The 25,763-nt window shown below is 41.0% G+C and overlaps 1 protein-coding gene across 4 annotated transcripts in view; it reads right to left on the bottom strand.

Annotated features, from left to right (window-relative positions):
• The window catches only part of LOC128648915 (E1A-binding protein p400), a 459,430-nt gene that overhangs the window by 344,842 nt on the left and 88,825 nt on the right, over positions 1-25,763 (bottom strand). For all 4 annotated transcript variants that reach the window (XM_053701869.1, XM_053701871.1, XM_053701873.1 and 1 more), the window contains one exon: positions 2,546-2,715. In XM_053701869.1, coding sequence (XP_053557844.1) covers positions 2,546-2,715 — 170 coding nt within the window. The remainder of the gene's footprint in view (positions 1-2,545; positions 2,716-25,763) is intronic.

The following is a 25,763-nucleotide window of genomic DNA, read 5'->3' as shown; positions in this document are numbered from 1 at the left end:
CTTTTTACCTCTGTGATTACCTTGTATCTAGGAACCTTCTTCCAGCCCCCCTGATCACATGACTGACTGTTTATTATCTATTGTCTTAAATTTAGCATTGCTTTGTGCTAAATCTTAAATAACCCCCTGTACCTGAACACTGTGTTATTTATATGGCCCACGTGTACTTTCTGTCTCTTTGTGTTGAAAAGAGATTTAAAAAGCATGTGATAAGAGGCGGCCCTCAAAGGCTTAGAAATTAGCATATGAGCCTACCTATGTTAAGTTTAAAGGGACAGTCAACACCAGAATTTTTGTTGTTTAAAAAGATAGATAATCCCTTTATTACCCATTCCCCAGTTTTGCAAAACCAACACTGTTATATTAATACACTTTTTACTTCTGTGACTAACTTGTATCTAAGCATCTTCTGACCGCCCCTAATCACATGACTTTTAGTTATTATCTATTGACTTGCATTTTAAACAATTAGTGCAGTGTCTGCCACTAGCCACGAGCGTGATCCCAATGCTATCTATATGGCCTACATGAGCTTGCTCTCCCCTGCTGTGAAAAGCAAATAAAAGAGGCGGCCTTCAAGGGCTTAGAAATTATCATATGTGCCTCACTAGGTTTGCTTTCAACTAGAATACCAAGAGAACAAAGCAAAATTGTTGATAAAAGTAAATTGGAAAGTTGTTTAAAATTACATGCCCTATTTGAAAAATGAAAGGTTTTTTTTTGGACTTGACTGTCCCTTTAAACTAAGAATACCAAGAGAAAAAAGCAAATTTGATGATAAAAGTAAATTGGAAAGTTGATTAAAATTAAAAGTCCTATCTGAATAATGAAAGTTTAATTTATACTAGACTGTCCCTTTAAATGCAATTTATGACACCCAATAGAACTAGTATATAAAACAAAATACAGTGTATTAGACAAGCTATATTGCGTAACGTGCATCATAAATAAATATAAAATTGGCCCTAATTCTGTGTATAACCCTCAGTTAAGATTATGACATACGGGTTGAGACTAATTGGTCAAATGGAATAAAGAGTGTTTTTATAATGTGCAGTCTTATTCTTAATCCAACAGGTTGCACGATTATCTGAGAAGAAAGAATATATTTTTCCCAATATTAATCAGTAAATTAAACAGTTTACCAATGTTTCAACAACATCTCCATTATATAGTAATATTTTCTGTCTGTTATTGGTTGTAAACCAGAAAAAGCTGAAGTACTATTACTGTCTCCAGTTCATTATCATACAGATATCATATCTGAGATTTCCTATTTAATGAATAACTAAAGGGTATCAGAGTTAATAATCTGTAGTGATAAATGTAATGTTTGCTATAGTGAATATGATAAAACCTTAACAAGTTGATTTTTACCACATAATTAAGGACCTGGCAAGTGCAACACCAGTAATATAGTGAGAGTTGGCTTTAAGAAACGGTTACATTATAGGGACTCAAGATGCCCACAATGTTCATATATTAGACTGATTCTGTAGGAGGACAGAGAAGTGGTTTCTATCTGTAATAGCAACGGCTAAACACACTATACGTTTTAATACTCATAAACCATCACAAATTTATTTTTTGTGGATAAGATTAAAAAGAACAATAATTCTACTGCCAAAAGACTATTAATGATTTCAACATGCATATTTTTGGGGAAGGGAAATTGTCTTTTTTTTTTTTTTTATCTAAAAAAATGCATGTTAAATAGCTTTTGCTTAACATTTTTACTGCAAACAAAATTGCTGTTTTACAATTTGCATGATAAAAAAATGAAGGGACACTGAACTTTTTATACTAGCTGCAGAGTATTAAATATATGGGGAATTGTTCCATTAGGTTTATTTTTGCATTAGCCTCAGTCTCTAAACAAAAATGCTAATACTTAGGTACTGAAATTTTCATTATGGTTGATAATTTTGATAAGCAAAACCAATTATTTAAATTGTGAAAATAGTAGCTTTAAATCTTGTGCAGCTTATGTTTAAAGTGAATGTAAATTTTGATGCTAAAGTGCCCGGTTTTTAAAAATTCAATTAAAAACAGGGGCACTTTCATTCATCAAAATATACATTTCACTCCTGTTGTGAAAAAAAACGTACCTTTTAAACTTGACAGCAGCTCCAGCTTCCTCCGGTCGTTGCAAGCCATTTCTGATGTCAGAAATGATGGATAGGTCATCCTCCAATCACAGCTTTTCCCCCGGGGGGAATCAGCGTCTGATTCAAAGCCATGATTGGAGGAAGCCGGATTCTTCATTTTAGACCCAGGAAGAGGCCTTTGCAACGGGTGGAGGAAGCTGGAGCGGCTGTCAAGATTAAAAGGTAAGTTCAGGAGTGAAATGTAAATTTTGATGAATTAAAGTGCCCCTGTTTTTAATCAAATTTTTAAAAACCGGGCACTTTAGCATCAAAATTTACATTCACTTTAAATGTTCAGCACAACCTGTTCTCAGTAAGGTTATACATGTAGTCTGTCTACTGTGGATAAAATAGCAACTTGGGAGTTGTTCTGCTGTAGTAAAAATGCTGCTGCTCACCTGACGCTGTTCATAATTTGCATTCTCATCAATTCTTAGGAACTTCAAGGAGTGGAAATCCAGGAAAAGCTCCAAGATATCCAACATAAGCAGCATCTGTGAGAAGATCAGAACACGACGTCCCTCAGATCTCAGCTTCCTGACAAGAACTGCAAGAGTCTCCAGCTTTCCTGTAAGTGATAAACGTATGTGTCAGCACTGATTGGGGACCTCTAGAGCCAAATGCCATGAAGACTGTATAGTGGTACAATCTACTGCTTAGTCATTAAAGGTAGATTCTAATGTAAAATTGACATGTAATTTTTACATTACTGACTCTAGCTATGCGTTTAACCTCTTAGCAGAGAATAAAGTCCTGTTTGGGAGCCTCAAGCATTGCAGCTTAAAAAAAAAAAGAAGAAGAACATGGCAGGTGATTAGTGGGCTATGCAAGTGTTGCTCTTGACTTGTTTGCCTGCAGTTTCCTCCTTGGGAGCTGTAATGTTTGTGGCTTCAAGCAGGGATTTATTAAAGGGATACTAACCCCACATTTTTTCTTTCATGATTCAGATAGAGCATGCAATTTTAAGCAACTTTCTAATTTACTCCTATTATCAATTTTTCTTTGTTCTCATGTTATCTTGATTTGAAAAAGCAGTAATAAAAGGTTAGGAGCCGGCCCATTTTTAGTTCAGCACCTTGGTAGAGCTTGCCGATTGGTTTGCTACATTTAGCCACAAATCAGCAAGTGCAACCCAGGTGCTGAACAAAAAATGGTCCGGCTCTAAAGCTTACAGTACTGCTTTTTCAAATCAAGATAGCATGAGAACAAAGAAGAATTGATAATAGGGGTAAATTAGAAAGGTGCTTAAAATCTCATGCTCTATCTGAATCATGAAAGAAAAAAAAAAAAGGTTTAGTATCCCTTTAATGTGTTTAACCCCTTTACAGGGATAAAAACAAAAACAGAATTTATATCTTACCTGATAAATTCCTTTCTCCTACGGTGTGTCCGGTCCACGGCTTAATCCTTACTTGTGGGAATATTCTCTTCCCCAACAGGAAATGGCAAAGAGGCACACAGCAAAAGCTGTCCATATAGCCCCTCCTCCGGCCCCGCCCCCCAGTCATTCGACCGACGGTTAGGAGAAAAAGGAGAAACTATAGGGTGCCGTGGTGACTGTAGTGTATAGAAAAAATAATTAAGCCTGACAAAAAGCCAGGGCGGGCCGTGGACCGGACACACCGTAGGAGAGAGGAATTTATCAGGTAAGATATAAATTCTGTTTTCTCCTACATAGGTGTGTCCGGTCCACGGCTTCATCCTTACTTGTGGGAACCAATACCAAATCTTTAGGACACGGATGAAGGGAGGGAACAAGTCAGGCGCCCTAAACAGAAGGCACCACGGCTTGCAAAACCTTTCTCCCAAAAACAGCCTCCGAGGAAGCAAAAGTATCGAATTTGTAAAATTTCGTAAAAGTATGCAGTGAAGACCAAGTCGCTGCCTTACAAATCTGAACAACAGAGGCCTCGTTCTTGAAAGCCCATGTTGAAGCCACAGCCCTAGTAGAGTGAGCTGTAATTCGTTCAGGAGGCTGCCGTCCGGCAGTCTCATAAGCCAATCGGATGATGCTTTTCAGCCAAAAAGAAAGAGAGGTAGCTGTAGCTTTTTGCCCTCTCCTCTTACCAGAATAAACAACAAACAAGGATGAAGTTTGTCTGAAATCCTTAGTTGCCTCTAAGTAGAATTTTAGAGCACGGACCACATCTAGGTTGTGTAACAACCGTTCCTTCTTTGAAACTGGATTCGGACACAGGGAAGGAACAACTATTTCCTGGTTAATATTCCTGTTGGAAACCACCTTTGGAAGGAAACCAGGTTTGGTACGTAAAACTACCTTATCTGAATGGAAAACTAGATAGGGAGTAGAACACTGCAGAGCAAATAATTCAGAAACTCTTCTAGCAGAAGAAATAGCAACCAAAAACAGAACTTTCCAAGATAGTAACTTAATATCTATGGAATGTAAGGGTTCAAACGGAACCCCTTGAAGAACTGAAAGAACCAAGTTTAGACTCCATGGAGGAGTTAAAGGTCTGTAGACAGGCTTAATTCTAACTAATGCCTGTACAAACACCTGTACATCTGGCACGACTGCCAGCCGTTTGTGTAACAACACTGACCGAGCAGATATCTGTCCCTTTAAAGAACTAGCTGACAAACCTTTATCCAAACCCTCTTGGAGAAAGGAAAGTATTCTAGGGATTTTGACTTTACTCCAAGCAAAACCTTTGGACTTGCACCAACAGATATATTTTTGCCATATTTTGTGGTAAATTTTCCTAGTCACTGGTTTTCTGGCTTGAATCAGAGTATTTATAACCGAATCAGAAAACCCACGCTTAGATAGAATCAAGCGTTCAATTTCCAAGCAGTCAGTTGCAGAGAAACTAGATTTGGATGTCTGAATGGACCTTGAACTAGAAGATCCTGTCTCAAAGGTAGCTTCCATGGTGGAACCGATGACATATTCACCAGATCCGCATACCAAGTCCTGCGTGGCCACGCAGGAGCTATTAGAATCACTGAGGCCTTCTCCTGTTTGATCCTGGCTACAAGCCTGGGAAGGAGAGGGAACGGTGGAAACACATAAGCCAGATTGAACGACCAGGGCGCCACTAATGCATCCACCAGTGCCGCCTTGGGATCCCTGGATCTGGAGCCGTATCGCGGAACCTTGGAGTTCTGACGAGACGCCATCAGATCCATATCCGGGTTGCCCCATAGTTGAGTTAACTGGGCAAAGACCTCCGGGTGGAGTTCCCACTCCCCCGGATGGAAAGTCTGACGACTCAAGTAATCCGCCTCCCAGTTGTCTACTCCTGGGATGTGAATTGCAGATAGATGGCAGGAGTGATCCTCCGCCCAATTGATGATCTTGGACACCTCGCTCATCGCCAAGGAACTCTTTGTTCCCCCCTGATGATTGATGTACGCAACAGTCGTTATGTTGTCCGACTGAAACCTTATGAACCTGGCTTCCGCTAGTTGAGGCCAAGCCAGGAGCGCATTGAATATTGCTCTTAGTTCCAAAATGTTTATCGGGAGAAGAGACTCTTCCCGAGACCATAGACCCTGAGCTTTCAGAGAGTCCCAGACCGCGCCCCAACCCAAGAGGCTGGCGTCGATCGTGACAATGACCCACTCCGGTCTGCGGAAACTCATTCCCTGAGACAGGTGATCCTGGGTCAACCACCAGAGAAGTGAGTCCCTGGTTACCTGCTCTACTTGGATTTGGGGAGACAAGTCTGTATAGTCCCCATTCCACTGTTTCAGCATGCACAGCTGTAATGGTCTTAAATGAATTCGAGCAAAAGGAACCACGTCCATTGCTGCAACCATTAGTCCTATTACTTCCATGCACTGAGCTATGGAGGGCTGAGGAATAGAATGAAGAACTCGACAAGCGTTTAGAAGCTTTATCTTTCTGACTTCTGTCAGGAAGATCTTCATTTCCACAGAATCTATTATTGTTCCCAGAAAAGGAACCCTTGTGGACGGTGACAGTGAACTCTTTTCTATGTTCACCTTCCAGCCGTGAGATCTGAGAAAGGCCAACACGATGTCTGTAAGAGCCCTTGCTTTGGAAAGAGGCGACGCTTGGATTAGGATGTCGTCTAGGTAAGGTGCTACAGCAATGCCCCTCGGCCTTAGGACCGCTAGCAGGGACCATAGCACCTTTGTGAAAATTCTGGGAGCGGTGGCTAAACCGAATGGAAGAGCCACGAACTGGTAATGTTTGTCCAGGAAGGCGAACCTCAGGAACTGATGATGAGTTTTGTGGATTGGGATATGCAGATACGCATCCTTTAGGTCCACGGTAGTCAAATATTGACCCTGCTGGATTGTCGGCAAGATTGTCCGAATGGTTTCCATTTTGAAAGATGGAACTCTGAGGAATTTGTTTAATATCTTTAAATCCAGAATTGGCCTGAAAGTTCCCTCTTTTTTGGGAACTACGAACAGGTTCGAGTAAAACCCTAGACCTTGTTCCCCTGAGGGGACAGGGTTTATCACTCCCATCTTTAATAGGTCTCTTACACAATGTAAGAATGCCTGTTTCTTTATCTGGTCTGAAGATAAGCGAGACAGGTGGAACCTTCCCTTTGGAGGAAGTCCCTTGAAATCTAGCAGGTATCCCTTGGAGACTATTTCTAGTGCCCAGGGATCCGGAACATCTCTTGCCCAAGCCTGAGCGAAGAGAGATAACCTGCCCCCTACTAGATCCGGTCCCTTCATGCTGTCTTGGTAGCAGCAGTAGGTTTCTTGGTCTGTTTACCCTTGTTCCAGCCTTGCACTGGCTTCCATGCAGGTTTGGGCTGGACCACGTTACCTTCTTGTCTAGCGGCAGTGGAGTTATTAGCCGGTCCATTCCTGAAATTGCGAAAGGAACGAAAATTAGACTTGTTCTTAGCCTTAAAAGGCCTATCCTGTGGGAGGGCATGGCCCTTACCCCCGGTGATGTCTGAAATAATTTCCTTCAATTTCGGCCCAAAAAGGGTCTTACCTTTGAAAGGAATATTAAGTAACTTAGTCTTGGACGACACATCTGCTGACCAGGATTTTAGCCAAAGCGCCCTCCGCGCTACTATAGCAAAACCTGAGTTTTTCGCCGCCAATTTCGTTATTTGAAAAGCGGCATCCAATATAAAGGAATTAGCTAACTTTAGTGCGTGAATTCTGTCCATGACTTCTTCATAGGAAGTCTCTTTCTGGAGCGACCTTTCTAATTCCTCGAACCAAAAAGACGCCGCTGAGGTGACAGTAATAATACACGTAGCTGGTTGAAGGATGAAAACCTTGCTGAACAAAAATCTTTTTAAGCAATCCTTCCAATTTTTTATCCATAGGATCTTTGAAAGCGCAGCTGTCCTCTATAGGAATAGTTGTGCGCTTCGCTAATGTTGAAACTGCTCCCTCAACCTTCGGGACCGTCTGCCATGCATCCCTTCTAGGGTCTACAATGGGAAACATTTTCTTAAATATAGGAGGTGGGGCAAAGGGTATACCCGGCTTCTCCCACTCCTTATCCACTATGTCCGCTACCCTCTTGGGTATTGGAAAGGCGTCATCGTGCACAGGGACCTCTAAGAATTTGTCCAATTTGCACAACTTCTCTGGTACTACCATAGAATCACAGTCATCCAGAGTAGCTAATACCTCCTTAAGCAAGGCGCGGAGATGTTCTAGCTTAAACTTAAATGCTACTATATCAGGTTCTGCCTGTTGAGAAATTTTTCCTGAGTCAGAAATTTCTCCCTCAGACAGCCCCTCCCTCACAGCCAATTCCGATTGATGTGAGGGTAAAATAGATAAGGCATCATCAGCGTCTAATTGTTCATCCTTTTTATCTGTATTTAAAACTGAACAATCACGCTTTCTCTGAAATGCTGGCAGTTTGGATAAAAGATTTGCTATAGAATTATCCACTACTGCTGTTAATTGTTGCATAGAAATAAGTACTGGCGCGCTAGGTGTCGCCTGCGCAGGCAAAGCTGGTGTAGACACAGAAGGAAAGGATGTAGAACTATCCCCACTACCTTCATTAGATGAATCATCTTGGGCAACATTATTAAATGTAACAGAGCTGTCCTTACTTTGTTTGGACGCTATGGCACAATTATCACAAACACTCGAAGGGGGGACCACATTGGTCTCTATACACACAGAACATAGGTTATATGATGGCACAGACATGTTAAACAGATTTAGGCAGGCAAACAATGCAATAAAAACGATTTTAAACAAAACCGTTACTGTCTCTTTAAATAATAAAATGACACTTTATTTCTGAATGTTCAAAAAACTATGAAGGCAATATCCGATTTTTATGAAATTTGGACCCCAGTGTCTTAATGCTTTGAAAGTATTGCACAGCAAAAATGGAGACTCTAGCTCTTAAAACAAGCAAATTGTTGGATTTAACCGTTTTTATACACTACAATCCCTGCTACAGCTTTTGCTGTAGCTTTTACCTTCCTTAGGGGTCAACCACCACAGAAATAAGCCTTCTGGAGTCACTTTCTGAGCCACAGGACCCTCTCACATGAATCTGCATGCACTGCCTTGAAATCAACTGCGCAGCTGAAGCGCCAAAATGAGGCCTCCTAACCTCAGTATACTAGAGTGAGGGGGCCTTCCTGACTAGATTTAGGCGTCTAAAACAAGCCAGATCAAATAAAAAACGTCCCCAAGTGTATATTAGCTTATAAAACATTTCAAATGCCATGATATTGTAATAAAATTCAATCGATTTGGCCCATAACAGTGTCTACCAGCATAAAAACCAAAAAGGGGAAGCCTTATCTTTTTTGCTGAGTTCAAAGAAAAATGGCTTACCGTTTTCCCTGAGGGGAAAAATGACTGTCATCTAGCATTAGCCTGTGTTGTTAGAAGTAGACTAGTCATACCTGAAGCAGATGAGTCTGCAAACTGTTACCCCCAACTGAAGTTCTCTGGTTTCAACAGTCCTGCATGGTAACAGAAATGGATTTTAGTTACTTGTGCTAAAATCATAGCCCTCTTAAAAAGAAATCTTCATCACTTTTCTGTTGTAGAGTAAATAGTACAAGCCAGCACTATTTTAAAATAACAAACTCTTGATAGAAGAAATAAAAACTACAACTAAACACCACAAACTCTTTACCATCCCTGTGGAGATGCTACTTGTTCAGAGCGGCAAAGAGAGAATGACTGGGGGGCGGGGCCGGAGGAGGGGCTATATGGACAGCTTTTGCTGTGTGCCTCTTTGCCATTTCCTGTTGGGGAAGAGAATATTCCCACAAGTAAGAATGAAGCCGTGGACCGGACACACCTATGTAGGAGAAATGTATGCTTACCTGATAAATTTCTTTATTGCCGGACATGGAGAGTCCACAACGTCATTCCAATTACTAGTGGGATATTCAACCCCTGACCAGCAGAAGGAGGCAAAGAGCACCCCAGCAAAGCTGTTAAGTGTAACTCCCCTTACCCATAGTCCCCAGTCATTCAGCCAAAGGAAATGGAAAAAGAACAAGGTTGAAAAGGTGCCTGAGGTTTACTATAAAAAAAAAAAAAAAAAACTACTGGGGGGCGCAGCTAGCACTGGAGCTGAGCGGTCGCATCTCATGGTAGCTCCAGCTACACTACATACAAAAAACAAATTTGGCGACCGCTCAAGCCTCCTTATTTTAATACCAACTGGAACTTGTAGGGGCAGAGGCTTCAGAGACTTAAAATTTAACAGTGAGATGACTCGGATACAACCCTACCTCACTTATGTTTGTTTTTCTGACCAGAGTGCTAAGTGGCGGCCATTTTTTTTTTACCAACGCAGCGAGCAGCTAATGAGGGGGAAAAATTGATTCTTTGCAGTTACGTGGCCTTTTGTACTGAAAGTTATCGTGAGAGATAATATGGATCCAGCGGCATATATCCTTAGAGAACTGGGTAATCTCTTGGACAGTTATCAGGCTGCATTTGCTCATACGCTCCAAACGGCAGTTTGTTCGACCGATGCAGTTACCACAAGCTCCTCCATATTACACCATGCCACCATGACTGATTGTGAAGCGGATGGCGCCTTGGGGCCCCGGCGTACACCACTCATCTTGCATGACTCATGGAAAGGTATGGTAGGGAGCCCTGTGAACGCATCATTCCCAGCTGAATCACCGGATGACAGATGGCTCCGATATAAGGTGGAGGGCATAATTTCCCTCTATCATATGCATAGCTCCATGGAGACAGAAGTCTACACTATTTCTGCACCTGCCCAGATATCTCCCATGCTTGGGATTTGGAGATTCTTTCCCTCACTAACGGAGTTGTTTGTTAAGAAGATTCTAGGAGATGCTCACTTACCTGCTGCTGTAATTGAAGAGAGCAGACAAAGTCCATTACCGGGTCTGGAGTTAACAAGCCCTAGGGGCATTGGCTAGATGAACTGTCCGGCAGATCCTTAAGTCCACCATCTTCTATGTGGTCACTGTAGAGATCGTTAGATAGACTAGTCTGGTTGCCTTTGGACTGATAACCGTCTGTAATACGGCTGATTATAAAGAATGTTAACCATGTGTTTTGAGCAGGACAAAATGTTAGTTATTTTTTTGTTATCTTTATTCCTTTGCACTCCTTATTACCTTATATTTCTTCGTTTTAATGTTTAAGTATGCTGTGCTGCGTAAAGTAAGTGGTCGTAAGAGTACCTGCTACCTATCATATACACTCTCTCCATATGTGTGGTTTCCTATATGTGTATTTTAGTATTTGTAGTGTACATCATGATCCCTGTCTTGTTTGCTTATGTAACGATTCTTTGTACGATGGGGCACCACTCATGGGGATTCTTGCTTTAAATGTTTTATACGTGGGGTTTGTAACTTATATATGTAGAACGCTCTTTGGGTTGTTGCTTGCATGAGTTTTTTTTATAATTCTGCCATATTTTAACCTATATGGGTGGTTGGTATTTGGGCTATTTTGCTATACCTAGTCTAACTGTTACACTATATATCATGGGGGTACTTGAAGGATAAATGACCCGGATCTCTATATGCTTAAATATTTATAAAGTGGCTCAGACTTATTGCAGATTGTGTTTTTAGCTATTTTCTAATTGCTGCCGATCGAAAGTAGATGTGATTGCCAAGACACACCACTAGAGGGGAGTCTTGGCTTGTTTTTAAAGCATTTCATGCGTGTTAACATTTCAATTGCAAGACACTTGTCTGATACTTTTCTATGCAGAGCAGTAGTTTTGAGACTTTGTAGCTACTTTTATGATTGCTGGGCTCCTGGTTGTTTACACTTTCTAGGTAAAATAAAAGAAGACAGATGCGCCACATGGCCCAATATTGTTTGGTCCAAAAATATATTGAAATGTGCATAGATTGAACTCACATTTATTGAAGCACCTCAGTTAGTGCTATAGAGGCAGTCTGGGATCTCTAACAGTCACCCAGGGGACCAAACTCCGGTAATAGTGTGTTGTCCGTATCAAATGACAAAAAAGACAAGGTGCCTATATGGCCTAGTATTGTCTTAGCAAAAATTGCAGGATATTAAGATAAGATGGTACTCACAATAGTTGTAGCATCTCCTTTGATGCTATAGAGGCAGGATGGGATCAATATGGTCAGTACATAGTACTAGAGACTTTATACTACCATATCACTGTTTTAATCATGCATATATCATATTGAGAGGCTACATGCTTAGGATTTGATACTTGTGCAACAATATTTATTTCTGTCTCTTAGGAGGTTGTGTGATAAATCTTTTGTTTATCCAGGTTATATCACCTGCATACTACCAATATTGTATACCACTCTATCTCTATCTTTCTCCTAGGAGGTTGCAGTTTATTTTTTGATTTGATTACCACACTTAGTGTCTTATACATTAAGCAATACATATCTTTTTATTTATATCTTTCTCTATTTGAGGTTAATTCATATATATCTATATCCTGCCTATACTAAAGGCAATAGAGGATTGAGTAAAGTCACCTCTTATATCATCTGGAATATAGTCTACTCTATACTAGGGCGCCCCCTATATTTTGTACTACACTTTCTAGGTTGCAATTAACTGCAGTTGATCAAGGTATGTAATTTAATGTCTGTCTCTCTATATCCCTAATATAAGTACAGATTTTAATTTTTTTCTCCAAGCTTGCTCTTTAGCTTTTCATGAGCTTCTATATCCCATGAAGCAGAGCACTATGTATGATAACCCCTTATTTCTCTGAATATAAATTTGACCTTGTTATTTTAATAGTTTGCTAGCTGATTATGTGATCTAGAGGCGCATCTCAGATATGCATTTTAGCTATTAAGTGTCCTTCTGTCTACAATATTTATACACCTTAGGTCTGTCTTATAAATTTTTTTTATTTCTTCGGCTGATTGATGCCCCACAGTTAATTCAGTTAAACTATATTCTTTCTATAGGTTTTGTTTAAATCTTTACACTGCTTGTTATACTGGGATCTGGTTACTCACTCCACTGTCTTTAGATAGGTAAGGTTTTAGTCATGTGAAGCAGCTTTCAACAGCTTGGCATGTTAACCATGCTGGCTATGGTTTTTTGTTATGGGTTCAACAACGCCACCCTTATGTTCTATTCATGTTAAGGTTACATTGTATTCTTAGTGGTTTCATGTTTGCCTCTCTAGCTATCAGTACGCTCCTCCCCTCCTCCCCCATATATCACACTCTGGTCTATGCGTGCATGTCCAGAGTGTGTTGCGTGGTTTCCCTCGTAAAATACCATATTTATTTTTTCCCATTATATATAACTTTCCATATGCCTTTGAGATTTTTGGTTTGTTATAATGTAAGATTGATTTCTCTTTTGATTGTTTCAAAGCACAAAAAAATTCTCATTATATATATTATATTTAACTTTCCATATGGCTTTGAGATTTTTGGTTTGTTGTAATGTAAGTTAGATATATCTCTTGATTGTTTCAAAGCACAAAAAACATAAAAATTGTGAGGTTAAGATTCTTTATTATGCAACAAAAATAGAAAATGTGAGGTTTACCTATAGTATCTTTTGCATAACTGTGATGTAACAGACTTGTTTCTTTGTGGCAACTTGATTGATATGTTCTTTTCTGCATATGTATCTGATTGCTGTAACATATTGCGTTTGTTATCTTATATGTAACCTCAATAAAAATTATTTAAACAAAAAAAAAAAAAACTACTGAATTATAAATAAAAAGAGGGCAGGGCCGTGGACTATCCATGTCTGTTAAGAAAGAAATTTATCAGGTAAGCATAAATGTTTTCTTTCCTATGACATGGAGAGTCCACAACGTCATTCCAATTACTAGTGGGAACCAATATCCAAGCTAGAGGACACGGAATGAACAGGGAGGGAGAAAAAAATGCAGGAGGACTTAAACAGAAGGCACCACCGCTTGAAGAACCTTTCTCCCAAAAGAAGCCTCAGCCGAGGCAAAAGTATCAAATTTGTAGAATTTGGAAAAAGTATGCAAAGAGAACCATGTTGCCGCCTTGCAAATCTGTTCCACAGAAGCTTCATTTTTGAAAGCCCAAGAAGAGGAGACAGTCCTAGTAGAATAAGCCATAATTCTAAAAGGACGCTGCTGTTTAGCAGTCTCATAAGCTAAATGAATCATACTTCTTAACCAGAGGGAAAGAGTGGTAGAAGTGGCCTTCTGACCCTTACGCTTTCCAGAGAAAAACAACAAACAGGGCAGAAGATTGCCGAAAATCTTTCGTAGCTTGTAGGTAAAATTTTATAGCACACACAACATCCAAGTTATGCAAAAGACGTTCCTTATGAGAAGGAGGAACTACAATTAACTGATTAATGTTTCGATCCGATACCACCTTAGGGAGAAAACCCAATTTAGTACGAAGGACCACCTTATCTGCATGAAAGATAAGGTATGGAGAATCCCACTGCAGAGCTGAAAGCTCAGAAACTCTGAGTGGAAGAAATAGCAAGGAGAAACAAAACCTTCCAAGATAATTTGATATCAACAACATGCATCGGCTCAAACTGAGACTGCTGCTAAACTTTAAGAACTAGATTAAGGCTCCAAGGAGGAGCAATAGATTTAAACACAAGCCTGATTCTAACCAGGGCCTGTGCAAAAGCTTGAACATCTGGCAAGTCTGTCAGACGTTTGTGCAAAAGGATAGATAACGCAGAAATCTGACCCTTCAGAGTACTGACTGACAAGCCTTTTTCCAAGCCCTCCTGAAGAAAAGATAAAATACGGGGAATCCGTACCCAGCCCCAGGAGAAACCCTTAAATATGCACCAATAAAGATATTTACGCCATACCTTATGGTAAATCTTGCGAGTAACAGGTTTGCGAGCCTGAAGAATAGTATCAATAACCGCTTCAGAAAAACCACGTCTAGATAGAACTAGGCGTTCAATCTCCAAGCAGTCAGTTTCAGAGAATCCAGGTTTGGATGGAAAAAAAAGGACCCTAAATGAGAAGGTCCTTCCTCAGAGGTAACCTCAAAGGATGTAGAGATGACATCCATACCAGATCCGCGAACCAGATCCTCCGAGGCCATGCAGGAGCTATTAGGATCACTGATGCTCTCTCCTGTTTGATACGAGCAATGACTGGTGGAAGGAGAGCAAATGGAGGAAACAGATATTCTAGAGAGAACATCCAAGGAACCGATAGAGCATCTATCAGAACCAGCCTGAGGACCTCTTGACATTAAACCGTAGTTTGGAACAATAACTCCCAGGGAGGATAGGTCCTTTAGGCAATTTAAGAAGGCCTCTTTCTTTACCTGGTTTGAGGATAGTCTTGACAGGAGAAATCTGCCCCTTGGAGGGCAAGACTTAAATCCCATTCTGTAACCCTGGGATACTATGTCCACAGCCCATGGATCTGGAACATCGCATATCCAAACTTGACGAAAAAGAGAAATCCTGCTCCCCACCTGATCCACACTTGAATTGGGGGCGGAACCTTCATGCTGATTTAGAGTCAGCGGAAGGCTTCTGGTTTTGCTTCCCCTTGTTCCAGGGCTGGCTGGCTGGATTTCCAAGTGGACCTGGATTGGTCTGGTTTGGAAGAGGAAGACTTCTGTCCCTTAAAGTTGTAAAGAAACGAAATTTAGAAGTCTGCTGACCCCTAGGTTTATTCTTTTTGTCCTGAGGCAGGAAAGATCCCTTTCCACCCGTAATCTCTGAAATGATTTCTGCCAGACCAGGTCCAAACAGAGTTTACCCATATAAGGTCAAATCAAAAGCTTGGCCTTTGAAGAAACATCAGCCAACCAGTATTTTAACCACAGAGCTCTGCGTGCTAGTACAGTGAAGCTAGACATCTTAATTCCCAGTCTAATTATCTGCATGTTGGCATCACAGATAAAGGTATTGGCAAGTTTGAGAGCTTTGATCCTATCTTGGATCTCCTCTACCGTAGTTTCCTCTGTAATAAGATCAGACAAGGCATCGCACCAATAAGATGCTGCTCCCGCAAACCATGGCAATACTCGCTGCAGGCTGCCACTAATCCTTGATGGATGTGCATCTTATTTAAGTAAGCCTCTGGCTTCTTATCAATGGGATCCTTAAAAGAGCAACTATCCTCTATAAGAATGGTAGTTCTCTTAGCAAGAGTAGAAATAGCTCCTTCTACCTTAGGAACAAAGCGCCATGAGTCACGAATAGAGTCAGCAACAGGAAACATCTTAAAAACAGGGGAAGGGGGAAATGGAACGCCTGGCTTATCCCATTCCCGAGTTATAATTTCAGACATCTTCCTTGGAACAGAAAAAACTCTCAGAAGATGGAGAATCAAACTCTATCCAGTTTAGAAAACTTTGTGGGGTTGACAGCAACCAAAGGTTAAGAGTCGTCCAAAGTAGCTAGAACGTCCTTCAGTAGTAACCAGAGGTTTTCAAGCTTAAATCTAAAATTTACCTATTCAGATTCTGAAGATTTTTCTGCCAAAATGTCAGAGTCTGAGATTTCACCTTCAGAAGCTACTGAAGTATGCTCCTCATCAGACAATTGAGAAAGGTTGACAAGCGCAAATTTAAAGGGGTCATTTCCTCTTACGCTTACCCGAAGAAGGGAAAGCTGACAAAGCCACCGATACTGCAGAAGTTATCCGCGTGGCAAAATCCCCTGGCAAATAAACACCCCCAGGAGGTTGAGAGGACACACAAGGCACTGTATGCGAAACTGTTAAGGCTTGGGACGCTTGAGGAGAAATCTGAGGCATATCCTCAACAGCAATATCCTGAGAGACATTAGGTTCACAAGGGATTAATTTGGCCCTTTGCAGAACTAAATCAGTGCTACCTATGAACTGTGCCATGTTACAAACAAGTTGAGACTGACTTTACATTAGGATGTTAATTTGTTTTAAAAGCATTAAGATTTGGCCGATATGTTATTCTATAGCAACACAACAGAACTGTCTTGTAATTTACCATCTCTTTAGTGCCACCATATATTCACAACTTCTAGTTATACAGAAAATCTCAAATTATTTTCCCTTTGTTGTCCCCTCAAGGGTCAAACTGGAGTCAATACACTTTTCACCGTGTTAATTAATGTAAATCGCGTCAACACAATCAATGGCAACTATTGTGTTACAAATATATTGAGAAAATCTTTACTGTGTTGGTGATTTGACTAAAAGTGGATGGATAACCCAATTAACACTAGTTTGACTAATGTCAATGTTGACTGAGCTGCTTCCCACTGTTGCAGATAACTTCTGATTGTTTACAGCAGTGTTTTTTCCAAATCTAGTCCTCTGGACCCTTAACAGGCCAGATATTCATTATATCTTAACCAGAGCACAGGTGAAATAATCCCCTCACCCATAAGCCGATTTTTTTCACCTGTGCTCTAGTTAAGTTTTAATGAATATCTGGCATGTTAAGGGTTCTGAGGGCTGGAGTTGAGAAACACTGGTCTACAGGGTAACATGAGTCTCCTATTCTTCCTTCAGAAAAAAACAAAAAATATATATGTTAATAAAAGTACACATAAAAAAGAAACAGAATATGTTAAAAAAATAGCAAACATATTTGTTTGTTTGCATAATGGCCACTTAAAAATTCTCAGAGCAGAAGGAGGGGGCATCAACGGGCAACACATGCAGCGCGAAGCCAGGTGGCGGTGGAGACGGAGACAGTGGAGAAGCTGCGTCGTCCGCTCTGCCTAGCATTTTTTCCACAATCCAGTTGGGGCTCCTGCAGTCGGGAGGACGTCACTAGGCTTAGTGGGAAAGCGCGACACTACCAGCGGTCAGGAGAGTGTGATACCACCTTGGTTGCTGCACGGTCAGCACAAGAAGGGCCTAGGGTCTTTTCTTTAACAAAGACCCGGCCAATCAAGCGCGTTGTATGGAGCTGGGAAACTGAAGTCGCAGGACTGCCTCACAACAGGAGGCCTCTTCAACCCCCAAATGAAAGTTACAGACAGCTAAGGAGGTAGGACTGCCATAAGCTATAAGGTACAGCAGACTTTTCTATTTACGGATAAGAGGTAAGCCTCCCTATAAGCTGTTTTTATGACTGTCTTCAATACATAATAGACTCCCATTAATAATTCCATTGGGAATACCTCCAGAACAGTCAGTTGGGATTATAGATACTAACAACTCTTAGGTTGTGGAGTTGTAACCAATATGGGATATGGATGTTTCCCTTGCAAATATTTTATAGCATTTTTTTCTCTGTATATATGTGTACATTTTCACACAGTAGAGACTCTGCTATACTCAATCTAAGGCATATTTTATGTATGTTAATTAAACATACGCTTTTGGAGGGCCTTTTCTCTTAGAATTGAATGTGTTTTATCTGAATAAGGTACGTGTGAGCTGTCTGACAACAGGATCTGGTGGGAATTCTGTGCGCTAATTAAAGGACCAGTAAACACAGTAGATTTGCATAATCAGCAAATGCAAGATAACAAGACAATACAAAAGCATTTACTCTGAATTTCAAATGAGTAGTAGATTTTTTTTATAACAAATTTCAAAGTTATGTATATTTCCACTACCCCTGTACCATGTGATAGCAATCAGCCAATCACAAATGCATATATATATATATATATATATATATATATATATATATATATATATATATATATATATATATAGTCTGAATTCTTGCACATGATCAGTAGGAGCTGGTGACTCAAAAAGTGTAAATATAAAAGACTGTGCACATTTTTTTTTAATGGAAGTAAATTGGAAAGTTGTTTAAAATTACATGCTGTATCTGAATCATGAAAAAGAAAATGTATGCTTACCTGATAAATGTATTTCTTTTTTGACACAATGAGTCCATGGATCATCTAATTACTATTGGGAATATCACTCCTGCCCAGCAGGAGGTGGCAAAGAGCACTACAGCAAAGCTGTTAAATATCACCTCCCTTCCCTCCCAACCCAGTCATTCGACCGAAGTAAAGGAGAGAAAGTAAGCAACAAGGTGCAGAGCTGTCTGAAGTTTATAATAAACAAACAACCTGTCTATAAAACAGGGCGGGCCGTGGGTTCATCGTGTCAAAAAAGAAACAAATTTATCAAGTAAGCATAAATTTTCTTTTCTTTTTAATGACATGATGAGTCCACGGATCATCTGATTACTATTGGGAATCAATACCCAAGCAAGAGTACACAGATGATAAGGGAGGGACAAGACAGGAAACCTAAACGGAAGGCACCACTGCTTGAAGAATCTTTCTCCCAAAAGCGGCCTCAGCCAAGGCAAAAGTGTCAAATTTGTAAAAAAAAAATTAAAAAAGTGTGAAGAGAGGACCAAGTTGCAGCCTTGCAAATCTGTTCCACAGATGCTTCATTTTTGAATGCCCATGAGGAAGACACAGCCCTTGTGGAATGAGCTGTAATTTTCTCTGGAGGATGCTGCCCAGCAGTTTCATAGGCAAAACATATGATACTCTTCAGCCAAAAAGAGAGAGAAGTAGCCGTAGCTTTCTGTCCCTTGCGTTTTCCAGAGAAAACCACAAACAAAGCAGAAGACTGACAAAAATCCTTAGTCGCCTGTAAGTAGAATTTTAGACCCTGTACTACATCCAAATTGTGCAGAAGCCGTTCCCTTCTGAGAAGGATTAGGACATAATGAAGGAACCACAATATCCTGATTAATGTTCCGATCAGAAACTACTTTAGGGAGAAACCCTAACTTTGTACGTAAAACTACCCTGTCCGAATGAAAAATAAGGTAAGATGACTCATACTGTAATACCGAGAGCTCTGACACTCTACGAGCAGATGAAATAGCCACTAAAAACAAAACTTTCCAAGATAACAACTTAATATCTAAGGAATGCATGGGCTCAAATGGAGCCCCATGAAGAACTTTTAAAACTAAATTAAGACTCCAGGGAGGAGTAACTGGTTTGAACACAGGCCTGATCCTGACCATGGCCTGACAAAAAGGATTGCACATCTGGAACATCTGCCAGACGTTTATGTAACAACATAGACAAGGCAGAAATTTGACCCTTTAGGGAACTAGTCAATCCTTTCTCCAAACCTTCTTGGAGAAATGACAGAATTCTAGGAATCCTAACCCTGCTTCAAGAGAAACCCTTGGATTCACACCAATATAGATATTTACGCCATATCTAGTCTAATCACAGGCTTACTAGCCTGAATCATGGTCTCAATGACCAAATCTGAAAATCCCCGCTTGGATAAAATTAAGCGTTCAATCTCCACGCAGTCAGCTTCAGAGAAACTAGATTTGGATGAAGGAAGGGCCCTTGAAGTAGAAGGTCCTTCCTCAACGGAAGTCTCCAAGGTGGAAGAGATAACATTTCCACCAGGTCTGCATACCAAATCCTGCGAGGCCAAGCCGGTGCAATGAGGATCACCGATGCCTTCTCCTGCTTGATTCGAGCAATGACCTAAGGAAGAAGAGCAAACGGAGGAAATAGGTATGCAAGACTGAAATTCCAAGGTAGTGCCAGGGCATCTATCAGTACAGCCTGAGGGTCCCTTGATCTCGATCCGTACCTCGGAAGCTTGGAATTCTGTTGAGATGCCATGAGATCCAATTCCGGCTGACCCCACTTGAGAATCAGGCTGGAAAACACTTTCCGGATGGAGTTCCCACTCCCCCGGGTGAAAAGTCTGTCTGCTCAGGTAGTCCGCCTCCCAGTTGTCCACCCCTGGGATGTGGATTGCCGACAGAAAGCAATTGTGGGTCTCCGCCCACCGAATTATCTTGGCTACCTCTGTCATGGCTAAGGAACTCTGCATTCCTCCCTGATGATTGATGTAAGTCACTGTAGTTATAGTGTCCGACTGGAATCTGATGAACTGGACCAAGGCTAACTGAGGCCAGGCCAGAAGAGCATTGTAGATTGCTCTTAACTCCAGAATATTTATGGGCAAAACAGACTCTGACTGAGTCCAAGTTCCCTGAGCCTTTAGGGAGCCCCAGACTGCTCCCCCATCCCAGATCGCTGGCATCTGTTGTCACAATTACCCAGGAGGGTCTGTGAAAGCAAGTTCCCTGGGAAATATGAACCTGAGACAACCACCATCTAAGAGAATCCCTTGTCTCCTGCTCCAGTAGTATTCGTGGAGACAAATCTGCATAATCTCTGTTCCATTGACTGAGCATGTTTAGCTGCAGCGGTCTGAGGTGGAAACGAGTGAACGGGATGATGTCCATTGCCGCCACCATCAGCCCGATTACCTCCATGCACTGAGCCACTGATGGACGAGGAGCTGACCGAAGTGCTAGACAAGAATCGAACATCTTTGATTTCCTGACTTCTGTCAGAAAAATCTTCATTGATACAGAATCTATTATGGTTCCCAAGAAGGTTACCCTTGTATTTGGAACAAGTTTTTTACCTTCCATCCGTGAGATTGCAGGACAGTTAACATTTCCGTGTGGGACCTTGCTTGTTGCAAGGATGGCGCTTGGACCAGGATGTCGTCCAGATAGGGCGCCACTGCAATGCCCCGTAATCAAAGCACCGCCAACAGCGATCCCAGGACCTTTGAGAAACTTGTGATGATCCCTGTGAATGATAACATGCAGGTACGAGTCCTTTAAATCCACTGTTGTCATAAATTGACCCTCTTGGACCGAAGGGAGAATGGAACAAATAGTTTCCATCTTGAAGGACGGCACTCTGAGGAATTTGTTTAGACTCTTGAGATCTAAAATTGGCCTGAAGGTTTCCTCTTTTTTGGGAACCACGAACAGATTGGAATAAAACCCCAGACCCTGTTCCTGCATCGGAAAAGGGACTATCACTCCCAGGTCGGAGAGGTCTCTTACACAGTGTAAGAACGCCTCTCTTTTTTTCTGGTCTACGGATAATCTTGAAAGCAGAAATCTGCCTCTGGGAGGAAAACTTTTGAATTCTAGTTTGTATCCCTGGGACACTATGTCTACTGCCCAGGACTTAGAGCAGGGGTGTCCAAACTTTGCTCTCCAGAGGTTTTGGAACTACATTTCCGATGATGCTCAGCCAGCATTTTATCTAGCTGAGCATCATGGGAAATGTAGTTCCAAAACCTCTGGAGAGCAAAGTTTGGACACCCCTGACTTAGAGGATACATCCGCAGACCTGTCCTAATCGCATCAGACAAAGCATCAAACCAATATGCCGCCACGCTAGTGATGGTAGCAATGTACACAGCTGGTTGCTATTGTAAACCCTGGTGTACATACATCTTTTTGAGTAACCCCTCTAATTTTTTGTCAATAGGATCTTTAAAAGCACAACTATCCTCTATGGGTATAGTAGTTCTCTTAGCTAGGGTGGAAACAGCTCCTTCCACCTTGGGGACTGTTTGCCAAGCCTCCTTGACAGAGTCGGCTATGGGAAACATCTTTTTAAATATAGGAGATGGAGAAAAAGGGATACCCGGTCTCTCCCACTCCTTAGCAATGACTCAGAAGCTCGGTCTGGTACCGGAAAGTACCTCAAAATATTTGTTTAGCTTACTGGATTTCTTCGGATTAACTACGACCATAGTGTCGTCTAATGTAGCTAAAACCTCCTTAAGTAACAGAGGTACTCAAGCTTAAACCTGAGGGATAAAACTTCAGTATCAGCAGTAGGAATTACACTGTCAGAGTCTTAGATTTCCCCCTCAGATGCTACCGAAGGATCCTCCTCCTCAGGTTTTTGAGAGGGAAATCCGAAATAGCAATGACTGCATCAGTAACCTCACCTACTGAATGTTTACTCTTCCTCTTGCGCTTCCCCTGCAACATGGGAAAAGCAGATAATGCATCAGGAACCGCAGAAGATATGAGAGAAGCTATATCTTGCAACTTAACTCCTGGGGGAGTTAAAGAGGAAGCGCAGGGCACTGCATTTGTGGGCAAAACAAGATGGGACGCTTGAAGAGAAAGCCGCAGCATATATTGAACATTGACATTAGACTCCTGAACAACATCCTCCTTAGAAAATGATGGCTCAGAAAAAAAAGTCTATCCCTATAATTTGAAGTTCTCTTAATGCATGAGGAACAGAAAGGGGTTGGTGGTTCCACATTGGCATTAAAACACAAAGTACAAGTTATATTTTGCACAGCCTCTTGGTCCATTCTGACTCACAATGGTTCCAAATATCAAATAAAATGATCAAATTTTTATTCAAAATTTAAGGCAGAAAAAACTTACTTTAAAATTTAAACGATAACTTTTTTTTATTTCTAAGCTGCAGTAAACAGCAAGACTAAACAGATCACCTCTGCACCTCAGCAGCCTAGCTGAGGTGTCTACCTGCCTGCCTTTCTCCGGTCGGTATATTCTTACTAAGTAAAACCGCCGGGAGTATGGAACCACCAACATGCCTTGCATAAAGTTTTTTAGCCCCAGTGCCTGTGGGCTGTCCCCACTAAAGAGCCCAATACCTGAGCCTTTATATGAGTTCCCACATGAAATAAAGTGCCCCTTATTCTGAGACTTTTTCCTTGCAGTCCCAGAAAATAAAGAAAGCATTTACCTCCTAATCTGCCCGACAGCAAGGCAGCTCCAGGTTTGAGAGGTCCTCTTCCTCACATAGACCTGTGAAACAAGAGAAAGGACTGAGTAAAAATCCCTCAGACTTTCAAGATAGAGCAGCATCAGTATATGGGAGGCACAGTGAGAATTATGTCCCAGAAGTTCCCATTGCTCTAAAGCCACCACTGCTCTACTGAAGAGACTGATATGGACTACAGTTACACCCTAGAACAAAGCAGCACAATCTTGTACTACTTTAAAAATAATGAACTCTTGATTGAAGAATCTTTTCTAACACCTAAATTTACCACCTCCTTGTTCTTAGCGTAGGCAAAGAGAATGACTGGGTTGGAAGGGAAGGGAGGTGATATTTAACAGCTTTGCTGTGGTGCTCTTTGCCGCCTCCTACTGGGCAGGAGTGATATTCCCAATAGTAATTAGATGATCCGTGGACTCATTGTGTAATTAAAAAGAAATGTAATTTGACCTGAGTGTCCCTTTTAGATTATCTATATGGAACACTAACTAACTTTTACTTTGAAACCTTTATGCCGGGTTCCTTTTATACAGCTATTTCAAGTTCTATAAAAGGAAAAAAGCTACCTTTTACACTAGGGGGCCGATTTATCAAAGTCTGGCGGACATGATACGCTGTAGCGGTCTTAAGATCGCTGCTTCATAACTACTGTTTCCGGCAAGCCTGAAGGCTCGCACGGAAACAGGGGCATCAGGGGCCATTCGGCCCTTGATAAATCGGCACCTAGGTCTTTAGTCAATTGAGAGGCCTATGGATAAATACCTCCATCAAAGCAAAATGTCACCTCAACCTAAAAATTTAGATAAAAAGGCGAGCAAAGGTACCAACTCCCCTAGTGAGTCTTGTGTGGAAGACAAACTACCTGATTGTCTTGATGCAAGTGGCATAGCTTCACAAGTATCTGCTCTAATTATACCTAAGATAGATCCATAGAGATCCATAGAAGCGTAGACACTATCATTGGAGAAATTAGAGCTCAAGCTGAGAGAATCAAAGATCTGGAACAAAAGGTATCTAACTGCGATGATATGCAGAATAATATGGAAACAAACATAGAATTTCTACTAAAGCAAAATATGATCTTATCTAATAAAATAGAAAATATGTCAAACAGAGCCAGGAAGAGCAGTCTGCGCCTAATTGGCCTGCCTGAAGCCCTTAAATTTCAAGAATTGAAAGTCTTTGTGGAGAATATTCTACCTGATCTTCTGGGACTTAAAGGGACAGTTTACTCAAAAATGTTCTCCCCTTTAATTTGTTCTCAATTATCCATTTTACCTGCTGTAGTGTATTAAATTGTTTACAAGTATTTCCATTAACCTTATATTGGCATTTTAATTAGTTTATTTAGCCTGTGGTATCCCCACCCATCCTGAAAGTTTTTGGCCACAAGGCCAAGCTGTATTTACACAGCCAGTAGAAGAAATTACACTCCCAGTGGGTTATAGAAGAGATAAGGTAATACAATTTTAATTTTCCATTGTTCTCTCCAAGTATTGGTGATTGGTTTATGGACAGATATAAGATAAAGAAGCAGGTATATTTACACAATGTGATAAAGTATGAGATCTGATTAAACATACAAACTCAACCCATTTTATTAGGTTGTGGCTTCAAAACACAAAATCAGCTAATTCATATACACAAATAAGCCCTAAAATAGCAAATCTCATACATTTTATACTCTGCAGCTGGTAAAAAAAAAATTTAATTGGAAACACATTAAGGGAAAAACTATTTTATAGCATACTGTCCCTAAATCTCTTTGTTGTGGAAAGAATACATAGGCTGGGGAGAGAAACAAACCTTGTCACAAGGATCTATAAAACCACGTCCAGTAATAGCAAAATATTTAAAATTTCCAAGGGAAATCAGAGATGCTGAGAGCATACAGAAAACAGCAGAATCTATATTATAAAGATGCAAAGATCTTGCTATTCCAAGACTTTTCGATGGAGATGTCACAAAAAAGAAGGCAATTCTCAACGTTGTACTCCCGCTTGGTCTCAGAAAAAACAAAATTTATGCTTACCTGATAAATTTCTCTCTCTTGTGGTGTATCCAGTCCTTCCCAACAGGAAGCTGCAAGAGGACACACACAGCAGAGCTGTCTATATAGCTCCTCCCCTAACTGCCACCCCCAGTCATTCGACCGAAGACAAGCAAGAAAAAGGAGAAACTATAGGGTGCAGTGGTGACTGTAGTTTAAAATAAAAAACACCTGCCTTAAAGTGACAGGGCGGGCCGTGGACTGGATACACCACAAGAGAAAGAAATTTATCAGGTAAGCATAAATTTTGTTTTCTCTTGTAAGGTGTATCCAGTCCACGGGTTCATCCATTACTTGTGGGATACCAATACCAAAGCTTTAGGACACGGATGAAGGGAGGGACAAGGCAGGCACTTAAACAGAAGGCACCACTGCCTGCAAGACCTTTCTCCCAAAAATAGCCTCCGAGGAAGCAAAAGTATCAAATTTGTAGAATTTAGAAAAAGTATGAAGCGAAGACCAAGTTGCCGCCTTACAAATCTGTTCAACAGAGGCCTCATGTTTAAAAGCCCATGTGGAAGCTACCGCTCTAGTAGAATGAGCTGTAATTCTTTGAGGAGGCTGCTGGCCAGCAGTCTCATAAGCTAAACGGATTATGCTTCTCAGCCAAAAAGAAAGAG

This window comes from Bombina bombina, chromosome 2 (genome assembly GCF_027579735.1).
Source record: "Bombina bombina isolate aBomBom1 chromosome 2, aBomBom1.pri, whole genome shotgun sequence".
Classification (NCBI taxonomy): domain Eukaryota; kingdom Metazoa; phylum Chordata; class Amphibia; order Anura; family Bombinatoridae; genus Bombina; species Bombina bombina.
This window is presented reverse-complemented; position numbering and strand designations above follow the sequence as displayed.